The following is a 19482-nucleotide window of genomic DNA, read 5'->3' as shown; positions in this document are numbered from 1 at the left end:
TCAGTGCGCCCTGGGTGTGGGAAGTAGTTCCGGCTAGGCAGGTTTGCAAGTCGAGAGGAGGAAAAGTTAGAGAGGGGGGACTACAGAGGCGCACGGGTGCCAGAGCCAAGACCAGCAGAAGCCTCTGCAAGCCAGCGCAACAACAGGCAGCACAGCCGAGAACAAGTGTTTTTCTGACTATTTCTATTCCACTGAGAGCCAGTGTGCACCGGGGGGCGGGGGGCGAGCAGGGCTATGACATGCGAGTAGAGAACCGCAGAGTTTGTCAGTGTTAACGCAGGCGGATCCTTGTTTTATTCCCCCCTCAAGATGAGTAAAGACTTGAAGAGCCTGCGACAGCTCACCGTGCCTCTGCTCTTCCTCGCCCTGTGCGTCGCGGTGCAGCGATCCGACTCTGCGGTAAGTGCGTTTCCTGTTTGTTTGTTTGTTTGTTTGTTTGTTTGTTTTCCTTTTTTTGTATGTGTGTGTGTGTGTGTGTGTGTGTGTGTGTATATTTGTAGAGATTTAGAGCCTGTTAACGAAAAGATACCCAGCGGGAAGAAGCCGAGAGACCTGCCGCTCTCACTCAGCCGGCGCCGGGACACCAGCACCGGCTCCCCCTCCAAGCTCAACTAAAGTTTATAAATAGAGAAGCTGCTTTATAACACGCGCCTATCCTCCTGCTCTTATTATAATATTAACCATAATCATCCTGTTACTGCTGCCGTTCAGTTGCAGTAGAATTATAACCATGTAATTATTATGCTGAGTCTTTATGGCACTTCTTTTTTCTTTCTTTTTTTTTTTTTTTTTTTTTACGACGGGCACCTTCACGAGCTCTGCTTTGTAGTTGCATGCAAAGATCGGACGGTGTTTCTGTCCCGTTGCCTGCGCATCACGTTTCTCCTTCTACTCCTGTTCCACGCAACAGGCAGGCGTCCTGTAGCAACATGACTTCTCCCAGCTTGCATCTGTCTTTTATCCTTGATATCAGACCCCTAAAGTATGTAAAAGTCTGTGGGGGAACGCGGCGGCGGCGGCGGCGGCGCGCTGGCAGCCCGCTTGCCTTCAAATTAAAACATCAGCCATAACATCCCTCGCTCTGTCAGCGCGCTCACAGGCTGCTACCTGACTTATAAGACATGCTGTTGTTCATGAAGTGAGAGACTGTGATTTTTTTTCTCAGGTGTTTCTCTCCCTTGCAGGTGTGTTTCATGTTGACAGCAGCTGGTTATTGACGCGTATTGAAGTGTGTATGTGAATAAAAAACCCATGTGTGTTGGTTGATCTTGCTCCTGACACCCTGTGGGTTTGGGCTGCGGCAGGAGCAGGACTCTAGTGGCTCTAGTAGGGATTCAAAGTGAAAGTGCCTTTGCACTGAAGATGCACTCCAGGAGGGGTGTGTGTGTGTGTGTGTGTGTGTGTGTGTGTGTGTGTGTGTGTTTGTGTTTGTTTGTGTTTGTGCATACTTTGCCTCTCTTCACTCTGCATTTGTTTAAGTGACTGCCTCCTCACCCTCAGCTGCAGCTCTCCAACTATCCATCTTTGACATCTCTGTAAAGAGTGAGTCTGCTTTGTGTGTGTGTGTGCGTGCGTGTGCGTGTGTGTGTCTCAGTCTGGCCTCTCATGTAATATTCCAACAGGCTCTACGGTTCACGCTGAATATTCACGATTCATTAATAATGCATGAGGACTAGTTGCATGCTGATTGACTTGATCCCGCCCACACACGAGGCGTGTCCAATCAAGCCTGCACACACTCAGTTCATCAGGTTTATGATATGAGAAAGAGCCTGTGAGTGTGTTAGGACTTTTTTTTTTTTTTTTTTTTTTAAATCTTCCAGACTTTTCTATATCTCCACCCTCTGTTAGCTCTGATCCAGTCTTCAAGAGGAAGGTGACTCCATTCCTGTTTATAGAGGAAAGAAAATGTACACATAGACCAAACAACCTCCCTCTGAGTTTATGCATCTTGCCCAGAATGTAGACAACTGAACATGTGAACCTGAGAGACCTTTCTGCTCACGTTCCTGCAGCATAAACTCCATCATATCTTCCGTTTGCAGAGAGCTGGAAACGTTGATAAAGGCACGGACATAATCAGACGGACAGATGTGGTTGAAGAGGGCTGAACATCTGTTTCAGGAGCGGCAAAATATGTAAAGATACGAATACGAGACAGTCTGAAATATTGTTAAAGTAAAAAATGAGGAGGTTAAAAAGTCTGCTAAAGGTATGTTTGGTTTTTGGTGGTCAGACTGGCTGTTAATATTGTTGCCATGGAGATGTAAAGTCAAGGGTGAAGGTGAAGGGATGTGAGGATGAAGAGGGAGAGGGAGGGGGGGTTTGAAGAAAGAGAGGGAAAGTCCATTTCTTGACCTTGGAGCAGAGAAGAGAAGTTTGATCCACTTACTAGTTTTCAGCCACTTCCCATGGCCTTCATCAGTGAGTGGAGGGTTAGCTCAGGCTGTGGGCTATAGTTGAAAAAAATGAGTAAGTGGAGTTTGAGTTGAGATTATTTTGTGAAAGAAAGAGGAGACGCTGATAAAAGGATGGTGCAGGAGGTTGTCTCTCTCTTTGTCTCTCTCTCTCTCTCTCTCTCTCTCTCTCTCACACACACACACACACTTCCCCCTCATAATGTTCTCACTGAGTCCCCCCAGTGGAAGAAGTGTGCATTGCATGAACCTGTTTCCAGGAATTCAACCTGCCTTTAACATCCCTCTCCACTGAAAACCACGTATCTCCATGTATATGACTTAATATTACTAATACATATAAGTTTTAGCATCTAATGCTCGTCTATGCCATTGGTGTGTAAAACTCTAATGAACTCCTTTAAAGTTCAAACATTGCTGTTTTTTTTTTTCTTCTGGTTTCTATAAAGTTGACATTTGGGAGATACATGGTTTTCACAGGACAGTGGGAACAAGGATAACAGATCTGAATGTGTACAACAACAATACAAAATAAACACTGAATGACACGCACATGCACATTTAGTTGTCAATCATTAACTCATACATCACTGTTTCATAGCTGTTTGTTGGTGTGTGTGTGTGTGTGTGTGTGTGTGTGTGTGTGTGTGTGTGTGTTGTGTGTGTGTGTGTGTAGTATTAATCCTCACCCAGATATGAATCTCCACTCAGCCAGGTGAGGGAGTTCAGCGGTAATGTATACCTGGAGGTTTTCCTTTGAACCCGTAATGCCGCACGACCACAAACATGCACTTAATTTGATGCATGCTTTCCTGTGCACGCGCCCACACACACACACACACGCACATACACATACACACACACACACAACACACACACACACATAGACAGACATATACACACGCGTGATTGCACAACCACCCACATGGGTTCACGGGTTCCCTAACCTTTCATGTGACCCACAGCCCAGGTGGAGTTTGTGGTGGGGAATCTGTCTGCTCTCTTTGTGTATGTGTGTGTGTGTATGTGTGTGTGTGTGTGTGTGTGTCTGTGTGTGTGTGAGACAGAGGTTTTAGCCATAACATCCTCAGATTGCTGAGATAAATCTGAGATGTTAACGAACACTGCATAGCTACCTCTTCTTTTTTCTATTTCTTCTACTCTTGTTCTTTTTTCATGTGTGTAGACAAACACAGAAGAAGAAGAAGAATTCCGTCTGGAAATGCTTGCGAGCGCTAATTCAACAAGTTTTCGGAGTATCTATGAGATATTGAGAAAAATGTTTTCAAATGTTCTGCAGAAAAGCTGAGAAAATGAATGAATTAAAGTTTTACCAATCATTGGAGTTTTCCATGTAAACATAATCCAGTTTAGCTCCATTTTCATGAGCCAAAAAATAATGTAATCTGTAATCTGTAAATCCCTTGTGAGAGACCTTAGTTTCCCCACAACAATGCCCAGGTCTCGGACTCGGGCCAAACTTCCCCAGTTTAAAGTGAACAAACATGATGGTTGCCTTAAAGACTAAATTCTAATAAAAGAATTATCTTTTATTACAGTAATGTATCTTAAAATGAAACAAAAACATCTATTCATCTGTTAAATTCGGCCATTTTTGCCCAAAAGCGATCACAACAAAAACAAAAAACATCTGGATATTCTGATAAAAACTGAACGATGAGTCATTTCACATTTTTCAAGCTTTTACTGACATTTACCTCGGTGTACCTCTATATCTGTATCTCCCTCCTCTCCCTTTGAATCTGTTTTCAAAGGTAAATTCCATCTTTATCTCTCAGAAGATAAACCCAAACATGTACATCATGTTTGCCTCCATTGCATGTACACATGATAAAGGAAGGTATCTGTACTTTATGTGCACAAACGTGTGTGTGTGTGTGTGTGTGTGTGTGTGTGTGTCTGTGTGCGTTTCCTGGTAGAACTCACAGTGCGGTGTCAATGAGCTGAAGATGCCGTTTGGCTTAACAGGTGGACAAAAGTCAATGAGAACTACAACCAAATGTTTAGATAGCTAATTACCCCGATCCAGTACATACACTGCCCCCTCCTCCTCCTCCTCCTCCTCCTCCTCCTCCTCCTCCTCTTCATTCACCCTCATTCTGTCTGATTGCAGCTGGAAGAAGCACAACTGCTATCTGAGCTGAAGTAGAGTACAGATGTAGTAAAAGATGAATGAATGAGTTATAGTAGGAAGTACAACCAGCAGTAGAAGTTACAGTTGTAGAAGTTGCACTGAGTAGTAGTAATGGGAGTTGTAGCAGTAGTAGCCCATTAGAAGTACACGATGTAGTAGTATGTAGTAGTGACATGAGTAAGAAGAGTTAGCAAAGGTTTTAGTCGTAGCAGGAGGAGGATTAATAGTTTCAGAGGCAACAGTAGTACCTTTACATAGTTTACATTACGTAGTAGTAGAAGTAGTAGTAGTAGTAGCAGTAGTAGTATTTGTCCTGACAGAAGTATGCGTTACAGCAGAGTCAAGCTGTAGTAGTTGTGGTAGAAGGAGGGCTAGCAGTGGCTAAAGTAGTGGTAGCATTAGTAGTGCTAGCAGCAACAGTAGTGCTAACATTAGCAGTAGCTTTAGTAGTAGTAGTAGTAGTAGTAGTAGTAGTAGTACTAGTAGTAGTAAACACAGAAGTAGGTATTGCAGTAGTAGAATGAGTAACAATTGGGGCAGGGCAAACTTGGAGTAGTTGTGGTGGTAGGAGGACGACTAGCAGTGGCTAAAGTAGTAGTAGCATTAGAAGTACTAGCAGCAACAGTAGTGCTAACATTACCAGTAGCTGTAGTAGTAGTACAGGTAGCAGTAGTACTAGCATTAGTTGAAGTAGTAGTCTCATTGGCAGCAGCAGCAGTGGTGAAGTAGTAGTTGTGTCAGTACAACTTGTAGTAGTAGCCATGGAAATAATAGCATTAGTCTCAGTAGTAGTTTAGCAGCACTAGCAGTACTTTAGCACTAGCAGTGGATTGCACATAAAGGCAGTTGTTATTTAGGTATAACTTATTACTGATCAATAGATTAATATTCATTCTCTCATTTAATCTCTCCCTGCTAACCTTCTCTTTGCACAGGGTATCTCTTCCTGTCACTTACACTTAAACCCCATTGTCACCCCCTCTGCCTCCCTCCCTCACCCGCCTCCATTCAGCGCTAACAGGAGGGTAAACAACAGCGTGTTTATTAGAGACTTCTTTATTTACTCCATCCCTCGCTGTTTGCTCTGAGGCTTTAAAGGTCAACCACGTCTTTTCCCGTCTGTCTTCCTCCTCTATATGTCTTTCTTATTACATTTCCTCTTTCTCTTTATCTCTCACTACTAACCAGACCACCAAGCAGTCTGGACCTATTTTTACTTGGTTACGACCTCCAAAAAGCAGCTCACAGTCATGTTATTCACGGCTCCCCACATGACAACAGCAGTGACTGCGCTTCATGTGAGAGACTTAAAAAGTTTCTTGAAATCTCTTCAGGGTTATAAAAGTCAGAAATCCCTGATCTGGGGGGTTAAAGTGCGGTCACTTAAAGGTTTGAGCAGCTTGTCTTTGAAGACCAGCGAGACTATTCAGATTAAAGTGGAGCTCTCTGCGGGTTTTGGCTGAATTAGGATACAGATTAAGGTTAGCAAGACTCGGTTGGACTCTTTGAATTTAACAAACTAAATCATGTCTTTAAAGCAACAGTTCGCCAATGGTATATTGGACTCATATTGTTTGATGGCCATAACCAGATATCCATGTAGTGTTTTTGTAGTTTTTGCTCAATTATTACGTTGCGTTCAGGTGCCGATGGGAGAGTCAGACATCTAGAAACAGCAGACATTTTTTTTGATGCAGGTTTTGACTGAGCGTGTTTTATTTCGAGAACCACTTTTTTTCAAAGCCTTTATTGAAGTGCTACTTGAGCTTGAATTAGTGGTCAAACATCGGCTCCTGAATGTTTTGTTTTTTTTTTCCTACTAGAAACTTCATCTGAATTGTGTTGTCGTCTGTGTGTGTGTGTGTGTGTGTGTGTGTGTGTGTGTGTGTGTGTGTGTGGCTGCCGTCCAGTGGGCTACCTGACAGCTCCACCTACACAGACCGGTCACAAGACATGCCGTCCTCCTTATCGCCCACCTTTCCTTTCTTCCTCTGGTTTCCTGACCTCCTTTTCTGAAAGCACATCATGCAGTTTTTGTCTTTTTTTTCTTCGTTACGCTTCCATTTTTTTTTAAAGGAAATTTACAGCCCAGAGGAAACACAGGAGCACTGCTCAGGGACAAAGTGAAATAAGATGTGTTGAAACAGGAGAAAAATCTGTCAAAGAAACAGACGTGGAGCATTTATTTAGACAGTTATTGAAAAATAACAGCAGTGAAGAGCAATGAAATAAAGAATAGGAGGAATACAAGACTTAAATTTCCCTCTAGGCTGGAACATATATTGTTTTGCATTCTTTCTCTCTGAGGAGATGAAGGGAGGGAGGCGAGAGAGGGAGAGGGTTTTTAATCTGTCTGAGATCAGCGAATGACCTTGATCTACAGATGTCTTCTTCTCTTTGCCCTCTTACCTGCATAAACTACACACTGAGTTTACAGTTGTGTGTTTTACAGCTTCCTGGACGGCAGAATGAGGTGAACTTATGAAGAAGAATTTGTGAATACTGTCTGACCTGAGCTGACTCGTGCCGTCTTTACGTCGCTCAACGCCTTTTTATTACTATCTGTCCTGCTCCCACTTCCCGTCTTCTGTTACTTCCCCACCTTTTCTGTCTAGTATCAAGAACTTCTCTTTGGGCTTTTTTAGTCCACCTACAAACCTCATATAAGTTGATTGTGTGCACAGTTTGCTACAAAGCCATCAAAGAACACAACACTACACCTACAGTATCCGAAAACAGTGAACAAACCCATGACGTAGGGTCCATTTCCTTTTCCAGGACACCAATCAACACAGTTTTAATGGATTTTCTACATGAAGAATTTAGATTTGCAGAGAAACATAAAGTTAAAAAGAATACCGAAGCTTCACAGTATTGTAATCTAATTAATCAATGACATTTGTGAAGGTTTTTGGAGTAAGTGACTTAATCATAATCAGTTAGCACCGGTGAACAAACCTTTATTCAAACTATCAATACAATTTAATGAGAAAAGATAGAACAGAGTTTCAGGAGGGATTGACACAAGCAGACCTGTTGCTTGTATCGCCATAACAACGCCATGACAACGATGAAAGATAACTCATAAGGAACAGAACTACCGATATGTTGATTGACAGCGAGATCCGCCGATCGATTTGCCCGTAAACTTAATGTAAACAGCTGCAGGAACATGTGTAAAGAAATAAAGTTACTGTTCTACTTTCCTCTCGCCTCTCAGCCCTCCCACTCCTCCCTATCTGTTCATCTCACGTTCAATCCCATGTTTGCCCGAGAGAGACGGATGGCGAGGAGCGATAGCATGCACACACACACACACACACACACACACACACACACACACAGACAGACAAAAGCTAAAGGAAGTTAAATAGGCCGCGCTGTCGCTGAATCGCGTGGGAGGGCGTCTGGTTCTCTCTTCTTCACTTGTTTCCCCCCTCCTTGTCTCCTCTCTTTCTCTCTCTCTCTCTCTTGTTCCCTCACTACTTTTAATGCTCTCTCTTCCATTATGGGCACCTGTTTCCTTCATCACACTTCAGAGGAGGAAACAGGGCTTCCCCAACAACCACTTGGGAAAAAGGGTCAGCCAACATTAAATGTGTGTGTGTGTGAGAGAATGAGAGAGAGAAAGAGAGAGACTTCTGTTTCTTTACATATTTCAGAGTACAGAGTTACCACATTACTTTTTATATACTTGTCCAGATGGAGTTCTTTCAAAGTAAAAGACAGGCTATAGCAAATTATTTGATCCCCTCCCTCGTTACTCACGTAAGACTGTTTACATTTCCCTGACAGCGACATCTTGTGGCCGTGAGACTTATGACTCTTCTCTCTGTGGAGAAAAAGGCAGAAGTAAAACATGTGACATATTATATTTTAAAGCTTTAAGGGGCAAAGCTGTGAGCTAAACAGTTGCTTATCTACACATCCGACAGCCGAGGAGCAGCATTAACGTTCATTTAAAGTCGTGTTTTTGTCAGATTTTTGGTCTCCACCTCCAACTCCGAGGAAAACTATCTGGCTCTTTAGCTGCTAAACGCTCCGCTATGTTCACCAGCTAGTTGCTAACTGTGTCCGGTTTTAGCCATTGCTAATTTATTAATTAGTGCAGCTTTGAACCTAAACCATCATACTGTGATTTATGTTCGTTTAATACGGTGGAGCAAAGTTGTTGTTCTGTCTTTTCCTTCTAACCCTCTAATCTTTTCTCCTCAGTTTTATTTACCTTTTTTATCTTTCTTTCTTTCACTTTCTCATTCCTCTAGTTTCCTTCTCTCTTTATCTCCATCCTCCTCTCCTCCTTCCTTTCTTTCCTCCTTGTCCTTTCCCTCAGATCAGAATCTGGACAAATCCTGCTATCTTGTACTGTACGTACAGTAGTCACAAATTGTGTTTACACCGTACACTAAGCTGTACACTGCTGCGTCTCAGTGTGTGTGTGTGTGTGTGTGTGTGTGTGTTTGTGTGTGTGTGTGTGTGTGTATTCCTCAGGTGAAGCCTGGTCTTAGTTAATCCCAGGTCAATGTGCCGGCTGGTATGCGGCTAAGCCTTTAGCATGCAGTCGGAGGATAATGTTCAGCAGCACTGAGCAAGGTGTGTGTGTGTGTGTGTGTGTGTTAGGTTGAAGTGCCTGTTAGAGCATTTTTCACATTGCTGAGTGACACATAGGGAAGCAGCTTGTTTAAACCACTTGTTTATACATTTATTCAGTTGTTTGTCCTCTGTCTCTCGCTTCAGCGCTTTTTGCCGCCAGTCACATGTTAGGGACATATTTATGGGGACAGCACTTTGCTCCGTTCAGCCCTGTCTTCTTTCTCTTCATAGGTGTAGAGACATAGATGTGACAGCTTTAATAAAGCTCCTTGGTGTAGAGTCTGTGAACTCTACTGGAGGGATGAACATCCTTCTCCCATAGATGATTCCCATTATTTTCATACCCATCAAAGTGAAGTGTTTAAATGAGTTTCTCCACTCATTTATTCAGGTGTTTCCTTTCGTTTGCCGCCCGTGTTTAGTGATAATAAAAGGGCTTTTTCTAAAAATTGAAAATGTATTTTCCACATTTTCTCTCTTTCTTTGTTTAATTTGATTCAGTAGGATTTATACACGGCTGGTAAAGAAAAAGGAAAACTCCAGACCTCCGTCAAGGCCACTGGTGAAAAACAGACACCAGACTTTAGAGGAAAAAAAATTCAAATTCTTAGTGAATGATCCAGATCTGCCCCAAATTTTAATCGGATCTTCCCTGAGACAGGAGCCATCACTCCATCAAGTTCAGCACAAATCAGTTCAGTTACTTCCTCCTGCCCACAGATGAACAGACGTGGGCGAAAACACAACCTCGTCATCGGAGGTAAAATAAAATTTGGTGATTACGTACATTTGATGATGCGAGAGGAGATACTCACCAGCTGTCTGTCTCTACGTTTCTGGGGAGGCCACCTACTGTTTTTGGAAGGCGACATTTTGTTTTCTCTTTCAGATCATGTCCTCAGACATGTGTGCTCTGTGTGTGTATGTGTGTGTGTGTGTGTGTGTGTGTGTGTGTGTGTGTGCATAGAGATGACTCCTTGTGTTTTCTTGTCCTTGTGTTTTTCCATCTTTATTGTCACCACGGGACAATTCAGAATGAAATTTGAAGAATGAGAACAAGACATACCTTCATTTTTAAATTTTATTTTTGTTTTGGCTGATGTGTTATTTTGATTGTATATAAGTGTGTTTCTGTGTGTGTGTGTGTGTGTGTTCGGTGTGTGTGTGTGTGTGTGTGTGTGTGTGTGTGTTTGTGCATGTCAACAGTGAATGCGTGGCATTCCTCATCTCCTCTAGACAAACAGACCCCCGCTGGTCATAACAAAGGGAAATATCAGACATCTGTCAGAGAGAAGAAGAAGAAGAAGAAGAAGAAGAAGAGGGAAGAGGCGGTCGGGGGGGTGGGGGTGTAAAGAGAGAAAGATAAGTGAGACAATTTTGAGACAGAGTAATGAGACATGACAGAGAGATGAAGCTGCTGTACTGTGAAACGAAGGAATATGAAGTGGAAAAGGAGGACGAGAAAACGCTTTGTGTTTCTGATCAGAAGAATATTAAAGGCAAACATCTGGACAGCTGTGGAGCATCGAGGACCCCTCATGTCCCATCATTTAACAAAAGCAAAAGATATTTTTCTATATTTATTTAGAAACTGGGAGAAATTTGTTGCACTTTTCAAAAATGGAGGATGAAACGCTCAATTTAAATGATCTGAGAACTGCATCACCTCAAATGTTAAATGCTACATGCTCGCTGGAAGCTAATCTGGAGTGTTGTGGTTTTGTTGAGCACAGACGGCAAATGTTTTGTCTGGCGTTTTCAGACTGAGGTCATTCATGTTTCCTCTGTAAATCTTCCCACTTTTTAAAAATTTTTTTTTTTGAGTGCTGTTTTTTTAAAGCGAGAATAATATGCAGGAGAGGTGTCGGCAGGGCCGGAGCCTGCTGCGACCTGCCTCTTCCTGAGATCTGATCAGACACTGAAGGGGCTGGAAAAGCATGAGAGAGCATGAGAGAGCATGTTCGGCTGCAAGGATCAAGAATCAAGCTGCAGATTAAAAAAAAACCCAAAAAGAAAACACAGTCAGTAACTAAAATGTAAAATGTAACTCCTTCATAAACCAAGTTATGTTCAGTAATTTTGTCCTTTATGACGCATCTGACTAAATAAACTCATCATCATGATTATATCCGCCTATAGTTTTACAGCATGAAGTCAAACACTGTGCTTCTCACACTTTACCTGCATAGTTTCCACTCCTGTTACCACCCCCATGTGGTAAAGACGTGGGATTACAGGTGGACAATCAGAAGCATCGTTTGTGCGCAGGACTATATGGCCAAAAGTATGTGGACGCACCTGTTGACATGTTTCATTTTTATCTTTATTGACATTACAACAAGCATTATCATTAATATACTAGAAGCTCAAACAACAATTGATCCTGAAGTGAGAGATATTGAAAATGGACATGCACAAACAGTTGGAAAGAAAAGCCGACATCACTAATGCTCCTGTGGCTGAATGGGAGCAAATCCCATTTTGCAGAAAGCCTTTCCCACATTATAAGTTATTTCCCACTTTGCACCATAAATACACTGTCATATCAGCTGAGTTTTCCCTCCTCTGCGTCCCACTATCACACACATACGTCATCGGGACGTCCAGTGCTATCTTGTTTTGTTTACCGCCTGTGTAAATATTAAGGCTAAACTGGTGCTCATCCAAACAGTGATACACCTCCAGCATGCAGGTTGTGATGTTTGGTTTATGGAAGCGTTGAACTGTTTGCTGTTTGCATGAAGGTTTATACAGATGGCAAAGTCTGATATGTTTGGAATTAAGTTTTTTTTTGTTTTGTTTTTTTACTTGTGATTTGTTTGGACTGATGTGTTTTGGTTTTGTTTTTTTTTTTGCGGAGACTCGACAGCCGATGAGTCTCCTACAAGGGGAGGTGGTTGTGAATAAGAGCAGTGATTCAGATATACAACGTGACATAGGTTCTAGTTACACCTTGAGCAGATGCAGATTGAGACAAATCCTCACAGGGAACTTGTTGAGCTACACCATGCAAGTAGAAAAGCATAAAAGAAAAGGATTCATTTGTTCCAGCGCGGTTGCGCCTCGTGTCACGGCTGCTGGAAAAGTTCACAGTTGTGTGATGCAAACGGTCACACCCTTGTGCTTTTTGTTCAGAGGTGGAACTACGGTGAATTCGGACTTCTTCGCATTTTCTTCTGTTTATTGCAGTTTTAGTTTCTGCTCCGTGGACCTGAACGCGTCCATAAATCTTCAACAACAACCAGACAGATTAAATCCCACAGGCCTGATCTTATCTCGATTTTAAAGCATATTTAGAAAGTGAAGTTGGTAAACTTTACCTCTTTCATCCCTCCTCTGTCTTTCTTTCTTTGTCTGCTCTCATACTTCTTAACATTTTACTTACTTCACCCATTTTCTCCCTCCTCCCTCTCCTCCCCGCCTCTTCTCAGTCTCTCCCCAGGCTACACACATGCAGGTATTCAGCTGGCAAGCTGCCGCTCCCCTCTCTAATTTCTTGTTGCCTGTAGCTACAGCTACATGCGTGCCAAGTGGTGATGTATATGGAGTGTTGCAGAGGGAGCTAGCAGGATGTGTTTCAACCTGTGCTAGGCAGGGCCGGGTCAGGTGGGTCCAGGCTGGGCTGGGCCGGGCCGGGACGGGCAGGGCTGGGCTGGGCTGGGTTGGGCTAGGGGAAGCAATTCAACCCCCTCCTGCTTAGAAGATCCACCTTTAGGACATTTTCTGGAACAAACACCAACAGGTAGAACAGTTGACAGTGCATCCTTCCTATAAACATGCAAACCTGCAACAGGAGCTTTAAAGGAAACTGGAAATTATTTTTTGCAACAAGTAGCAACAGTTTGAGTCATATAGTGACTTAAAGGTGCTAATATTTACACACTGATGATTATATCCCTGAACAGCTTCTAAGTTCTCAGAGATCTTATGATCGCTCATAACTTTAATAGATATTAATTAAAGGTTAGCTTCACCTTCCCTGCAGCAATTTGCCAAAGGAGGAGTCAACATTTTTCTCATGTTTACTGCTCTTCAGACGTGTTTCACACACGAACTGACAGGAGAGTTAGATTAAGCAGACTGAACATTCAACAAATCAGACTTGTGTTTGTGTTCTGAAAACTGGCGGTGGAGATTAAAATGATGCTGAATCCTGTTTCCTGTACATGTGCAGAACAGTTAGGGACTCAAATGCACTGTGTGTGTGTGTGTGTGTGTGTGTGTGTGTGTGTGTGTGTGTGTGTTTGTGTATGTGTGTTTACCTCTCCCTCTCTGGATCTGTTTAGATAAAGTCCCATCTGAATGACCAAGTTTTAGGAATTCCCCAACACTCCCTAAACAGTTTGTATTTTTTGTAAGAGAGGCATAAACGTCGCCTTCGGTCACTTTGACATCAGTAACATCAGCCGAACTGCAGCGCCGTTGAATGGCCAGCAGGGGCGGCCACGCGTCCCGCTGAGCGAGACCAAGACCCTCCATCTGTTCTCTCGTTTCACACAGAAAACTAGCTGCTCGTTCTGTCTGTGGTTCAGTACAAGTCGACGGAAAGTGCAATGAGATAAGAGGGCGAGGTGTGTTTTTACAGATGCATGGAAACAGAGGGCGAGCGTGTCTTTGTGTATCATCAATGCTTCATCGGGAGCCGAGTGATCTCTGCAGGCGGCTGTTGATGTAGTTTTAGCTCGAACGCGTGTTGTCGCGAAATACTCTCACACAGCGACTGAAGTGGCTTTAAAAACATTTATTACTTATTAAACGCTTCAGTAGTTGACCTTAGTGATCCTTCAGATAAAAACTAGTTAATTCACACTTTCTGATATGTAACTGAATACCCGCATCATTGTTTTAAAGCTGCAGCTAACAATTATTATTAACGATTAGTCCGCTGATTATTTTCTTCATTAAGCACTAAATTGTTTAATGTGTAAAATGTCAAAGAAACTTATTGTGTGCCTGAATTGACTAAGCAATTAACAAAACAGCCTGACTAATCAATTCATAGTTTAGTTTCCTTGTCTCCTGACACTGACTTGGCTTCAGATTAAAGCCACTATGTTTAGGGTTTTTATGTGATTATTGGATCTTCAAAATGATTCTGGTAGAAAAAGGAGAAATTCCCAGTCGGTTCTGTTGCTGACTGGCCTATTATTATTTGCTCCTTTTGCATCTTTTCTGCTTTTTACATTGGAAAACATCAAATCTGAGTCACATTTCATCTGTGAGTGGAGGTAAAGAATACATACGATCTGAGCCAGGTTTGGAGGCTGTGCAGAGCTGGTGCCTCAAAATCTGTGAGTGCTCTCCCTGCAGGTATCTCTCAGTGGGAGGTCACAGGGGTCAACGTTCATCAGAGCCGAATGAAAAGAAAAGAGAGGAGAGAAAATTGCGTTGAGAAGAAAGAGAATTCCCGGGAATATCAATGGAATTCCTGGACCGGCGCTGTGGCCGGATCCCGTGTGTGTGTGTGTGTGTGTCTGTGTGTGTTACTTTGGGGGGTTTCATCAGTTGAACGGGTGGGGGTTGGTGGTGGTGGTGGTGGTGGTGGTGTGTGGGGGGGTTCTTCCTCTTCCAAAGAGCTGGTGAGTCAAAACACACATTTTTTTGTCGGCGTGAAAACATTTGGTTTGGTCGTGGCTCGCGGGGCGTCAGCGCCTTGAAGCAGTTAAAGTCCAGCCGCGATGAAAGGGATCAGCAGTTTGACGCAGCGGCTCGGAGCCTGGAGTGCCACTCTCCAGAACTGGATAAACACACACACACACACACACACACACACACACTTAGACACACAGATATTTAACACATGAAGTAGGACACATGCACACACAGATGCTGAGCAATGAAACGATACCATTACAACAACGTAATCCTCTTTGTTTGTCACATTGAAATCTTTGCTCTGGTTACTTCCAGATTTATTCTTTAATATTTTTGTGGTAATTTCATGACTTTTTTATGAGAGAGTGAAAAGGAGCTGATGGGAAATGGGGATAGAGAAATCTAGAGCTGCAATTGATCAATTAATCAAACACATGGACGACGCTTTAAACTCCTCCACCACCAGGCTGCACCATGTTCTTTTTTATTTATATATATAATCAGCATATTCCAAGTAAAAAGACCCGATTGAAAAAGTGAAAGGTCAGATATGTCATGAGTTACTCAGATAACCAATTTATTCTCTGCCACTTATTGTAAATGGTGTTAACGTCTCACTATGACACTTAGCAGGAGATGCAACAGAGTTACAAGTATTTCTTGTGTGTGTGTGTGTGTGTGTGTGTGTGTGTGAGTGTGTGTGTGTGTGTGTGTGTGTAGGCTGATGCAAACATGTTGGTTCTCGTTTCAGATTGCGGTCGCTGACTGCTGAGCTGCGATCAGTGTTGCAAAACAGAAGTTATTAGTTGTGGTGCTGTGGTCAAATCAGGGATTTTACAAATCTGTGCATTGATGTGTGTGTGTGTGTGTGTTTGTGTTTGTGTGATTGTGTGTGTGTGATAGTGTGAATTAATGATGTTCAAAAGAGGGTGATACACTGTTAGTTTGTCTGTCCTTGCAGCTGTGTGTACTGTTTATGAGAGAATTTGTGTATCTACACAATATGTGTTTCTATGCTGCTTCAATGCGTATATATGCATGGTTTTGTGTGTGTGTGTGTGTGTGTGTGTGTGTGTGTGTGTGTGTGTGTGTGTTACCAGGGCAGGGCAGTGTGTATAGGTGTCTAATCATCAGTCTGTGATGAGCAGGGGAATTCCAGTCTCGCCAGTCTAATCCCCGGGTGCATGCCTTCCGCTCGCTCCCCCTCCTCCTCCTCCACCGCCTCCGCCTCCTCCTCCCCCTCCTCACCTCACCTCATCCATCCTCACCTGGCTCACTTCCCCATCACTCTGCACACACGTCTCTCCTTTTTGCTTATTTTTTAAAAAAATGTTTTGTTTCAGTATGTTTTTGAACCCAGACCTGGAAAAAGAAAACACTGTTATTGTCTTTTATTCAACCCCACAGATTCACTCCAGTAGTTACACTGGAAAAACCCAGGTGCACTGCATGGTACAGTTCATCAGTTAACATCCCATCATGCTTTGTGGCAATTATAAAAAATAATGAGCAGAACAGAACAAACCCACACCTCCTTCTATAATACTGCTTTGTTAGCTGATTGGAGACATTTACTGTGTGCACATGCTCCTCAGTTGACGTTAGCATGTGTTTAGCATGTAACAAAAGACAAATGACCAACTAACAGATTGGCACAGGATTAAATGTTGGGAAACTTCTCTGTCTTTACAATCACCATGAGACACAAGTTAGAGCGTTTTAGCTGCAGCAATAGCAGCTAGCTGCTCAGTTAGCTAGCTTGTTTGGTTAATTCATCAAAGTTATTAAGAGAAGGAAGATATATACACATAAAAAAAAAATCACTTTTGACTCATGTAACAAGAAATAAATGAACAGCTGACACATGAGCAAAAGATTAAAACATTTTTATTTCACGGTGACTTTAAATCTAAGACACCTTTGCCACTAAGATCAGCGTGATTTCATGAATGAATTTAGGATACTTTTGGGTCATTAACTGTCTCATTTTGACCTCAGTTTGTTGAACGCCCGCCCCCCAGTGTCAGACATGAACCTCTGCAGTCGTGACTGTTATTACCTGTCCTCTACGGACCTCCAGCGGCGCTGAGGCCGGCCAGCCGGGGCTTGTCGGCTCAGGCTGGCAGCCCTCAGAGTGCGAGCCCGGCTGTTCCTCCCCTCAGGCCTGATTGTAAGGTTGATGGAAAAAGTGGGACGCTGTTGAGGAGAGAGAGAGAGAGAGAGAGAGAGAGAGAGTGAGGGAAATGATAGAGAGAGTTAAAAGAGAGCGGGAGAGAGCCATACAGACTGAGGGAGTGGAGCAAATATCTGCAGCTCACTGACCTCTCTAAGTGGATTACATGCCCCGTCAGTGCTGGGGGGTGGGTGGGGAGGGGTGAGCGAGGAGGGGGTGCAGAGAGGGAGCAAACAGCATGGAGAGATATACTTTTTAACGCTGTATTTAGGCAGAATTTTTCGTTTCAGTTCGTTTCGGCTTCTTTTACCCCAGACGGGGGCAACAGATTTGCAGTAAATCTCAGTGCAGCGCCTCCACCTGCAGCTGCACCCGGTCGTCTTAACATGTTTTATAGCATCAAGATAATGTTGTAGCTAAACACATACGAGTGTTTCAAACCAACCGAACATGTAGAAAGCTGTGGTGACTGTGGAGTGGGATCATACACTGTGATCACATTAACCACTAATTATATCACAGAGACGGTAAAGCATTTATAATATTTGATACAGTAGCTGAATGATGTAATATCATTAGTCAGTATTATTATTGCATCTTCACACCCACCTGATGGAGTGATCATTTTATTTTTGACAGGTTTATGACAGGTAGAGGTGGGTGATGCGGTGGAAATCATTATCACATTTAATAGGCTATTTTCTGAGTTTCATAAGGCAATGGTTCCCAACATGGGGGTCTGGACCACCACAAGGGATCATGGGATATATATGAAGGGTCACGAGATGATGTAGAGCAGATAACGACATCTGCTGAGGATGGTTTTAACTAATCTCACTGATTCATTTTGTTCTGCTGTTTTGCCATTTTCATTTCACGACAAATCAATAATCTTCTCATACAGAAGTGGAAAGAAAGCAGGAAATGACTGTAGCTGAGTTTAAAAATCGCAAAAGTCTGGTGGTGTCCACAAGCTGCTACAATCAGACCCCGACTCCTTTAATCACAACTGCCCCGTGTGCCCTTGAGCAAGGCAGTAAACCCCTCTCACTGCACAGGGGGTTTTAACTTGGCGCTGAGCATCCGTGAACGTTTCAGAGCCTTGTAAGCTCAAATGAGCCTTGTCATGCTCTTCTGGATAAATGCACGTCAAGCGGGGGGGAAAGAGGGATGAGGGGAGAGAGAGGACGGGGAGGCAGGTGGATGACGAGAAAGTGAAAGAGAGAGAAAGAGATGGAGGAGAAAAAGAGCGTGAGCTGCAGGCCTGGGCGTGGGAGAGCAGACGGCATTGAGCTGAACCAGACCAGAGACTAATCTGGAGATCCAGGGCTTGTAAAAACAGCTCCACACACACACACGCACACACACAGACACACACACACACACACACACACACAACCTTGACTACCCATGTAGATGTATTCAGGCGTGTGTGTGTGTGTGTGTGTGTGTGTGTGTGTGTGTGTGTGTGGATAACCCCTCTAGCCTCTGGTCCAGATAGCAGTTTACCCATGTTTTATGTTTACTACCAACATGCGACGGCCTGTGGATCCTTTAATCCAGAACTCCTGACAGTGACATGTTGTCTTCTTTGACGTGGGAATCAAACCCTCAACCCGGTGTCTCGCTTTAGCCTCCGAGCCGCACAGGAAGTCGGACGAGCCACTGCATGGAGCACATACAGCCTGTGGTTAACACCTTGTTTATAACTGTGGACACTTCCTGTACACACACACACAGGAATGTGACAAATGTAATGTACACATATGCACACACCTGTCTCTCCATCTGTGTGTGTATACAAACACAAGCCATACATGGTGGTAAATCAAAACAGTTTACAGATTTCACTTTGCAGAAGAACCAGATTATATAAATCTAGTTACGGAAATTGTAAAATAAAGTGGATTTAGACTTAAACTGATAATTATTTTCATGATTTATAAATTTTGAACCAAAGTTATTTTACAGTGAGATTTTGTCAGTCTGCTCTGATGTTGACCTTTGACTCTCCCGGGTCAAAGGAAGTGTTGTAATGTAGTCAGAGAGGCCTGCACTGAACCCGATACATGTAGTGTAACTTAATACAGACACACACACACATGCCAGTGTGTGCAGGCATGTTGTACAGACCGGACTGTCCCTGCAGATCACACAGGCTTCTATGTCAAAGTCCTGATACATATGTACGCAGCAGCTTCTGAAAAGATTTACACTGCTGGATGTGCGATGTGGCACAGATGTGAACAGATGTTTTTTTTTACCTCGCACTGTCTTGTCTGTGAAGTCACAGAAGTGTCAATGTCACCTGTTATTGAAGGAGATTATATCATTAACCGTTTTTTGCAATAAGCCGATTAGTCTTTAAGTTTTTCAAATGTATGAAAAAGTGAAAAAAATCACAATTTTTCTAGAGACTGAGTTTACGTCTTAAAATTCCAACATCAATCCAAAACACATCTTCACATTTCAGAAGCTGGAACCATAAAATCCAAATTAACAAATGAAGCAATCAATTGAGTGATAATCAAAATAGTAGCTAGCTAGTT

At 43.0% G+C, this 19482-nt stretch overlaps 1 protein-coding gene and 1 long non-coding RNA gene across 2 annotated transcripts in view; one reads left to right on the top strand and one right to left on the bottom strand.

Annotated features, from left to right (window-relative positions):
• Positions 1–82: 82 nt before the first annotated feature.
• col4a5 (collagen, type IV, alpha 5 (Alport syndrome)) overlaps positions 83–19482 on the top strand; it is a 42329-nt gene continuing 22929 nt past the window's right edge. Inside the window, exon 1 of the mRNA XM_023422695.2 lies at positions 83–399. Coding sequence (XP_023278463.1) covers positions 310–399 — 90 coding nt within the window. The 5' untranslated portion in view covers positions 83–309. The remainder of the gene's footprint in view (positions 400–19482) is intronic.
• LOC147818175 (uncharacterized) lies at positions 11467–19138 on the bottom strand. The gene is made up of 5 exons (XR_015438238.1): positions 18463–19138; positions 16820–16956; positions 15858–16122; positions 14409–14902; positions 11467–12888 (listed from the first exon to the last, which is right to left on the bottom strand). It is a non-coding gene; the product is annotated as an uncharacterized LOC147818175 (long non-coding RNA).

The sequence above is a fragment of the Seriola lalandi genome, unplaced genomic scaffold, assembly GCF_002814215.2.
Source record: "Seriola lalandi dorsalis isolate HSWRI2012SDOR001 ecotype SW California unplaced genomic scaffold, Sedor1 jcf7180002054684, whole genome shotgun sequence".
NCBI classification, from domain to species: Eukaryota; Metazoa; Chordata; class Actinopteri; order Carangiformes; family Carangidae; genus Seriola; species Seriola lalandi.
This window is presented reverse-complemented; position numbering and strand designations above follow the sequence as displayed.